Source organism: Fulmarus glacialis, unplaced genomic scaffold (assembly GCF_000690835.1).
Source record: "Fulmarus glacialis isolate BGI_N327 unplaced genomic scaffold, ASM69083v1 scaffold6316, whole genome shotgun sequence".
Lineage (NCBI taxonomy): Eukaryota > Metazoa > Chordata > Aves > Procellariiformes > Procellariidae > Fulmarus > Fulmarus glacialis.
Window position 1 is genome coordinate 53168 of NW_009216138.1, and position 9462 is coordinate 62629.

Here is a 9462-nt window from a genome sequence, read left to right on the forward strand (position 1 = left end):
GAGCGTTTTCTTATGGATTATTTTTAAGCTTTTGCGACAGTAGTACCAGTAGTTAATTGACCAAGGCAGATTGATGATTTTGGAGACAGAGGGAAAGAAAAAAAAAAAAGAGGGGAGGGAAATTCCAAATATGTAAGAAAATGCACTTAGGCACAGTGTTTTGTAGAGCGTTTTTAAGAAAATTCTTTTACCCTGATGTTTTCTGTGTTCAATTTTGATTTCATTGTTCCTTTCCACTAGTTGGTTTTAGTTGTCATACCCCAAAAAATGTCTTTCAGTGAGAGATGTACTCTGGGTATGTGGCTTTTGAAATTTACCTGCTTGATTTCATCCTGCAACAGTATTTTTTGGGTGCTTTGATGCAGCCTTAGTAGCTGCATAAACCTGCGGTGCCAAATTCATTTACAATATTAAATACTGCCATGATTACATCATTCACAACTGGGTTATCCTTTTTGGCATGTTAAGTTTGAAAATTCTGTTGAATGCTATGAAAGGAATTTGTTGAGTTTGAATGTCAGAAAATTTCTGGCACTTCTGTTATATATCCCAAGATGTATACATATATAGATTTTTTTTTTTTTTTCTTTTTTTAAGGGTTCTTTCTGGACTATGAAACAGCTAGTATAGTCTAATCCAAAACTGTATAAATGCAGTAATGAAAAATTTGGAGGTGACGTAAAAGTGGTATGGGTGCACAGCAGTTCACTGTAATTAACTCTTCATTTTAGAACATGCAAGATCTCTTCATTTTAGATTGTTACTTATTCTGTATTCATTATTGACAGCACTTGGAATGTTGTTTATTGTTATCGTATATATTTTTGTCCTCAGAAACTGTATGAGCTGAATAATCTGCATGCTCTTATGGCAGTTGTGTCAGGCCTACAGAGTGCTCCAATCTTCAGGCTGACTAAAACGTGGGCGGTAAGTGAGCAGCAGAACAATGAAGGGGTTTTAATTTACTCTTAGAAGAATACAACATTCCGTAGCTTGCTTTCAAGCATGCAATAATTATCACAGATACTCTTAATCTTCTTGCACCATGTACATAATGTTTCTAGTGCCTCTTAAGTCTATGGTTTCCTGTTCAGTTGTTTTTCCATTCTGGCATAGAAATATTTTTCCTTTGAAAAATAGTTCCCTGCAGATTCTGCTAAATGCAGAGACTTCTAATTTGGCCAGAAGCTATTTTGTATTTAGTTGCTGGAAAATTATGAATGCCAAAGTGGGTCATACTTCAATCGTTTAGGGGTTTATGCTGTTGGAATTTTTTTTGCTATGGAGAGCAGATGTCCAGAAACTCTTGATTCAGTTTCCATAAAGAGATTTGTATTTTCTCTGACTGATAACTAAATCTAGCAATTTTCCTCAGAGTTTTCAGATTTATGTTCATAGTTATAACAATTGCATTACGCAGTATATTTGTAGGTCTGCTTTTGTACAGTTATGAAAGAATGGCTTTCTTTGGAAACATTTTTATTTCACATCTGTTTGTTGACTGGAATTAGTATTATTTTTGTGTAGTTGTATCCTTGATTAGAAGAACATTAGGAATGACTTTTGCTCATTGATACCTCAGAGCTGAGAAAATACTGTACTTCATTCAGCCATATATTGTGTAGTTATCCAGCTGTATAAACAGATGAACACACATTTTGAAGTGTGATAGAAATAATCAGGTGACTGAAATACTCCTGTGTGGGGGATCCATATAAATAGGTCATTAAAAAGAGCTAAAAACTTTCACTGAAGACATGTCAACACATCCTCGCATGTTACAAAAAGTATTACTTTGTCTGATAACTGAATGATGATAACGTTGTTCAGTTGATAAATGTTACCAAAATCGAATATAAGTTATTCCTACATCTAGAATTCTGTGCACATTTTGCAAATGCACAGTTAAGTAAGACATTGTTTCAAAATACCAAAAATCTCTAAGGAAGTCTTAATGAAGAAGGAAATCTTAATGAAGTCAACACTTCAAAATGATCTCGAGGAGAACTGTTGTTTTGCCAGTTTTGTCATGTCGATGAATTGACGCTCAACAGTTTGTAACTGTGATGCTAAATTGATTTTTTTTTTTTTGTGCATGACTGAAAACAAATGTCAACTATAACAATGTATTAATATAACCATATTAGTTACTACCATAATTATGCCATTCAGGACTGGGAATTCCCAGTTTCTTTTCCCACTTGGTCAGCCAGAAGTCCTGTTTTGCACTTATGACGATTACTTATGTGCTGTTGGCATATGTATCAGTTTTTAAAGTTTGCTCCACTTCCAGGCTCTGGAATGCCAGGTAACTTCTCCCACATTTCTGCAGATGTTTAATTGCTCATACAATCCCAAGCGACTCTATGCTTTTCATCATCTTATATAAGCATTTGCAAATTCAAGTTGCAGGATAGCTCCTAGCAGTGTGCACTGCAAACTGATTCAGATGTCTTTCTCTTGGAAGTTCAGTTTATAAATTCTTGAAGTAATTCTAAGCCTTTGGCTTTCTGTATCTTAAAAGCAGGAAAAGATATGTGAAAAGGCACACCAAGCCATTATTTGAGTAACCAAGTCATTTGAGTAAGTTACACAGTAACCTTCCAAAACCTGCAGTAAGGAAGGTTTTCTTCTCCATTTCTGAGATAGTTTGTAGCAACCTGCAATCAACCTCACTTACAAAGTCAGGAAAATAACCGCAAGTATATTCACTCCCTTAAAAAAAAAAAAAAGTAAGTCACCTTATATGGTTGGAATCTAGAGTTGAAAGGAGCCATTAAATATTTGCTTGGTAATCTAATGTTCCTAAAAAAGATGAAATTCATGTCTTCTGACGGTATGTCTGAATATGTCTGAAATTTGTCTCACTCATTGCCTGCACACCCTCTGAACTCTGGAGAATAATAAATGCTTCTAATGTGGGATTTGCCCTGTTCAAAACTTGAAAAGAATTATGAACCTTTCCAAGAAAGAACATAGAATAGAATATTCTACTCCATTTAACATAAAGGAAGTCTAGATGACCAACTAGGACTCGGGCAATGTAAGCAAATAATCATGAGGTGTCTGAAGTTAGGTGAGTGAATCCTGCCCCACTCTGCCAGCACCCTGAAACTCATCTCTCCTTCCTTGCATTTCAAAAAGGTTGTCTTCAGTCCTGGCACACTATAATTAGAGAGCAAAGAGCAGTCTGGAAGGCTCTGAATCCTTCCCTGCTACTGTAAACTATCAGCCTTAGCTTTTGTTGTCTCTGCATGTACATCTCTTTACTGTTCTTTGCATCGTTTGAGCCTAAGAGACAGAGGAATAAAAATTACTTGGAAAAAGAAGCAGCTCCACAACTGAAGAAATAACAGCTAGGTCCTTACTTGCCCTCACAGAAACACTTTTAATATTGTCGGGTTCTCTGTACTTTTCTACATGAGTGCAGGAAGTGGAGACATGATGTGAATTGCACCATGAGCACAAAGGCAAGTCATACAGGATCAACTTGTTTAGAGATTATTCAAAGAGCCTGAAATGATATATCAGACTTGGACAAGATTGTGCAAATCGGCATGTTTTGAGGAAAATACAATTAATTGCATTCAAGTCTGAATTCAGGCCATTACTGTATCTGTTAGTCTTGTCTTACCTTCCAGTCTGCAAAACGACAAAAGCCTTCCAGACACCAAATGGCAGCAGAATATTTTAGAATATCATTAAAGGCAAGCTAAGCTAGGCTGATTAAACTGGAACCATCTTTGAGGAGATAAACTTCAAAAGATAAATGTTATGTTCCGGTGGTTGGAAAGAAGTCATGCCTGTCTACTGTTTCCTTGTCCTGGAATTGGCAGATGTCTGCAGTTTTAATGAACATGAGATGTTGTTCATCTGAATATTGGAACCAAAGCTAAAGGCGTAAATTAATTGCTGGAATGTCATAGATCAGTATAGCTTGGGAAACAATTCACTTCTTAGAAGTGACTTTCTTCTGAAAGCCAGTGTTCAGTTTGGTGGTGTGTTAGCTATCCTAATGAAGACCTAAGATACAGGAAATGGAGGTAAAAAGAGCAGTTATTTCAATGGTGAATTTACAGTTTTACAGAAGGGATATTTCACTTCTATCATGTTCACATAGGTTGATCTTTAACCAAAAGAGAAAAGGGAATATGCATAAAAATTTAGCGATCTGACCCTTGTAATTTTTGCACTATTGGGTATCTTATAGGGGAAAAATTGGGACTGGGACTAGAACACTGAGCCTTTTGCCAAAATGTTCAGTGGGAACATGTTATACCCTTCTTTAAATTCTGGCTCTGAATTGAAATTAAGCTTTTAATGTGGTTTTGCAGCAGTAGTTCAGCTAGATGTTTTAAAAATATCTTAACTTACTTTCCCAATCTTACAAAGAGAGCCTTGCTGTTAATTCTGTCAAAGGGGGAGTGGACAATGAAGGAGATCCATGACTTTTAAGTTTTGTATTCGAAGTGGACATTCCTGTAATACTAAGAGCCAGTAAGATTGCTAGTTGGCAGAACAAGATACATAGCCTGTATTCAAGTTCATAATGCCTTCTGTAGAGAAAAATGGATGAAATCCTTACTATTTTCCAGACCTTCAAGTATGTGGATATGTGTATATCTGCATTCGTTGTTTTTAAAATCGTAGTTTAGTTAAAGATATTTATCAGATCTTAGTGGTATTGTCTTACTCTTTGGAAAATAATTTATTGAGATAGCTCTCAATTAAAGAATAAGAACGTCTTTTGGAATTTGGGTTTTTGTGAAGCTGGTTTAGTATAAAATTTCTTAGTATATCTGACAAAGAAATGTTAACTTATGGATAATTAGAGTGAATAAAGTACTGTTTTGAAATACTGTAGAAGTGGACAGCATGTGAAAGTGTCATGTGTTTTAGGTAGATTAGTCTTTTGAAAACTTGTATTATTTCAGAAGGATCCTCCAGGACACCGAAGCTTATACCTGGCTAATTTTTTAAAAGGATAGTTTAAATTTAACAGCCAAAATAGCTACTTATCTTTGTAAACTCTCCAAGTACTCATCCTTAAGGAGTAAATGCTGTAATTTTGAAGCAGTTGTATTTGAGAACAAACAAAGAACAAAAAATGGGGGGCGGGGGGTGTAAATCCGTGCTTTTAAGGATGAAAGAGAAATCGTAATGATCAAACTTAATGCTCATCTGTTTTTGGCTTCTTTTTTTTTTTTTTTCCTAGTTATTGAGTCGGAAGGATAAAGCCACCTTTGAAAAGCTGGAGTATGTTATGAGTAAGGAAGATAATTACAAAAGGCTTAGAGACTATATCAGCAGCTTGAAGATGACTCCTTGTATTCCCTATTTAGGTAAGCTGAAGTATTTCTAGTGGGAACCACTAATGACAAATATGCTTCTCCAGTAGTTACACGAACTAAAACACCATTTTTTAAGCATTCATGTAATTATTTCAGTACTTCAGTAAAGAATCTATAACCACTAGTTGATTCTGGATACTCTGTATATGGCAAGAAATAACTTCACTAGCTTCGGAAAGAAAATATTTATTAAACCTCACAAACACTTCAGGTTTTACATACAGTATCAGTTTTCTAGGAAATTATTTTCCTATATGTTGTAGAGATACACTGATTGACTTCTGGAGAAGTACTTAAACTGTTATGCCTGCTAGCACTCTTAGAGCTAAATACCTGACTGTTATAGTAATGATGGCTTTTAATTTATGAGAAGCTATAAATCACCAACCTCTGAGATAAATAAATGTAGATCTTAGGGTTTGGAACATGCTAAAATCTGGAGATATCTGAATGCTATCTGCATTGAGTTATATTAAGGTGACAAGAGAAACTGGGTTGTTACGACTGACTCAGCTTTATGGAATAATTACGAGTAAATGATACTCCTGTGTATCTGAAGACTAGGTAAATGTGTTTAATATGTATTGGTTTTGTTGCCAAGTTAATTACTTAATGTCTCAGTTTAGTTTGTTTAAAGTGATCAGTGTGCTTTTTTAATGTGGGTTTTCTTTGATATCATAAGCTGTCGGTAGTCACATGAAATTATGGAAATGTTTACCCAATTTTTTCCTTTTCCAGAAAAAATAGTTGGTATTTCTGCAGATACGAGTTGCTCTTGCACCTAAATTCAAGATGACCTCCTGTGGTCACTAAGGCTTATTAAACTGTAATCTCTTTGTTCCTGAAGTTTGATACTTCCTTTACTCAGCTGGGCTAATAACTTGACAGTCGTCTTTATGCTGTGATCTATGTGTCTGTCACAGTATTATTTCCGTTGTTTAATAGCTTGATATGAGTGACAATACCATCATCGATGTTAGAATCTAGAATGATGCCTCTACAATGCATATATTCAGGTTTTGCAAAATTGATTGAATTTTACATGCTTTATACTTAAATAGAAAAAAATACTTTGCTGTGGAGAACCAATAGTAATTTTAATGACAAGTAGTCCTATGGAGTTTCTCATTCTGTCTTCATTTTTTACTTCCCTGTTACATCCCTCCCAGAAACATCCATCAATTCCAACATCATCCTAACAGCTGTTATTCCTGTATTTTCAAATATTCAGATGTTGGTAGTTGTTTGTGTCTGGAATGGAAGAATCAATATGAGTGTATTTTGTCTGAAGCGCAGGTGTGAAAATTGCCTGTGTGGCATACTATCACATGCTACCCTGTTTGTTGACATAGCTATTAAAACTAGGCCTGAATTAAAAGGGTCAAAGAAGCAGCCAAGCATAATGTAATGTGATTAAACATGTCATTTTGTAGCTTTCCCATCATGCATGCATGTATAGTGTATATGCACTGTATATGGTTCTGAAATGCAGTTTCTAGCTTTCCAGATGCTTTTTAGCTATATGCTATGATTTATGAAACATGAAGCCGGGCTCAAATTGTTTTCTTGCTGATCATACAAGTCCCAAGCCAACCTGCTGTCAGATTTTTTTAAAATCTCATGATACTCTGACCCCTGCCATTATGGTTTTCTAATACTGCTGTACAGAGAAATCTTTATGCCTTGGTGTATTTGTCTGACACTTTAAAAATACTGCCTTACTATGTGCAAGTGTATACTTTAAAAAAAGTGAAATGTTGGAAAACAATGTTTTAAGTTTTGTTCAGTTACAGATGTTTTCCTCAATACATTAGCAACCTCCTGTCTAATTTTTGCCTTAGAATAAGCTTTGGGCTTGGCTTGATAGTTTGTTGAAGTGAAATGTATATTTTCTGCTTAGAAAGAAAGAAATGCTCTTTGCTGTGACCCGCTGTAGTTAAAGAATGTGTTTTGATCGGGTTTCATATGATATCAATTCTTACTAATGACATGAGGAATGTTCTCAAGCCTTTTTTAATTCTCCAAAGGAATAGCAAATGCCCACTGGTGCGCTCCCTCTAAAATTAATTTTGTAAGGCTTAAATATATGGCAAAAAGAACAAAATTGCCTTGAAACTACAGTCATGATAAAGCTGGATCCATCTTGGAAGATTGGCTGTTGTGTCCAATTTTTCTCATTTGATCAAAGCTTTAATCTCCAGTAAGACCTGAGTAGACTTGCAGGAGTATTATTTCTAAAATTTCCTTCCCAAGGCATTTTTACTAATGTAAGAGTCATATGGAACAGAAATAACTTAAGCTGCTTGTTTTACTTACTGTTTTAAGCTTACCAGGTATAGGTTATAATTCTTGAAAGGATCTCTTTCTGCTGTTACTTCTGGTATAAAATCACGTACAGGAATAGTGCTGCTCCTGGTTTAAAATGTGTACAAAAGTCTACCTAAAAGTCTGCTGTTTCATGTGATCATGGCATGTACTGGGGAGGGGGATTAACCATAAGGTCCACTTGCTCTCACAGAAAAAGGAGGTGTGAGGTGGGGCTCCCTTTACTGTTGGTGCAAAGATCCTGCAGTTGCCGTGCTCCCCTAAAATGCTCTTTAGAAGAGTGCAGAGAATCAAGCCTGCCACACAGTTACATTTGCCATTGCAAATGCCGTCTGAAGAAATATTGGCACTAGTCATGAAGGACCCTGTTTGAAAGGTCGTAGGGAACGTGAGCTTATAAAGGAATTTCAGCTGCTATTTCAAGGATGGATGTTTTACCCTTCAGAGGTTACTAGGTTTACCCTTATGCAGCCAAATATCAAATGTGGGTGTGGAGTCTTTTTCATGACTGTCTTAGCATTACAAGGTAAAGCTTAAATGCTTTTTTTTGTGTAGTCTTTGCAATGGGAGTGGAGCCACAGAAGTACAGATTGTTTTCTTATTAGCATAACTCACTGACTGTGGACAAGATGGAGATGTCCTTCTGCATTTAACTAGGGGGAAAAAATAAAAGTATTTTTCAGTTCCTTGCAGCAATAAGCATGGTGTGATTCCAGAGTTCTAGAAATGCAAGTGAGAGCAGCACAGCGTCAGTGTGGCCTCACTAACTTAAATGTGAGTGCTAAGAGCCATGCAACACCAATAAAAATGTTCAGCATTAAGTCCTCATTATGTGATGCGGGATATGTCATCACTGTTGCATCACCCAGCCAACTAAAGTAGCCAAAACAAATGGGAGCTGTGTATGTAATGTTACATTTCGCCTTAGAATAAAAACCCATTCTCAAAGGGAGTCTTATCATGGAGTTCTGATTAATTTGAGATTGCACAATGAAACAATTGAGCCATATCTTGAGAAGTAAGATTTTTATTTAACTAAGCAGTACTACCTTGTGAAATATTTTCTTATAGCTGTCTTTCAGGAATTATATCCAGAAACAGAAAAGCTGGAACAGGTTATTGAAGTATTCATCTGATGAATATTCAGCTGCGTCAGTGATAATGCTTGCAATAGACTTTGGAAATATATGTGGAAACCATGTTTCAGGTTTAGTACAGGTTAAACTTTTTCAAGGTCTGCTTGGTTAAATTTGGACTGACAGTACAGGAATGGTGAAAGCTATATCCTTCACAGACAGACTGCTTCTGAATGTCCAGTGCAATAAGCTTGAGGGATGCTACAGCGTCTTTTGAAAAACTTTTCTAAAAAAGTGTGAGGGAAAACATTGAACTTCTAAAGTCATTTACCCTGCTTAGAAAATGAAACCCAAAAGCTAAGAACTGATAGTTACAAGCATTTGAAAGTAGTAAATTATTGTATGAACCATTATTATGATAGGAAATTATTATGAACCAGCCTGAAAAAGAGATGCTATGTTTTCCCTCCTCATAATCTTCAATAGGCAACTTAATTTTAAGTCTTTCCTTTCAGAGCACAGCATTTGTGTAGTCTGAGCTTTCTAGGTATATTTTGTAATAATGTTTAGTTAATGCCATCCTGCAGCTTTAAATTGGGGGAGACTTACTTTTTAGATGTCTAATATATAAGATTTAGTTTAGATGCTGAGTGCAAGCTAATTCTACTTAGGGGTTTCTGCAAAATACACCTTTCACTGACTGCACTGAA

General features: G+C 35.8%; 1 protein-coding gene across 2 annotated transcripts in view; it reads left to right on the top strand.

Annotated features, from left to right (window-relative positions):
• The window catches only part of RALGPS2 (Ral GEF with PH domain and SH3 binding motif 2), a 100442-nt gene that overhangs the window by 34509 nt on the left and 56471 nt on the right, over positions 1-9462 (top strand). For both annotated transcript variants that reach the window (XM_009579180.1, XM_009579181.1), the window contains exons 6-7: positions 835-927; positions 5216-5342. In XM_009579180.1, coding sequence (XP_009577475.1) covers positions 835-927; positions 5216-5342 — 220 coding nt within the window. The remainder of the gene's footprint in view (positions 1-834; positions 928-5215; positions 5343-9462) is intronic.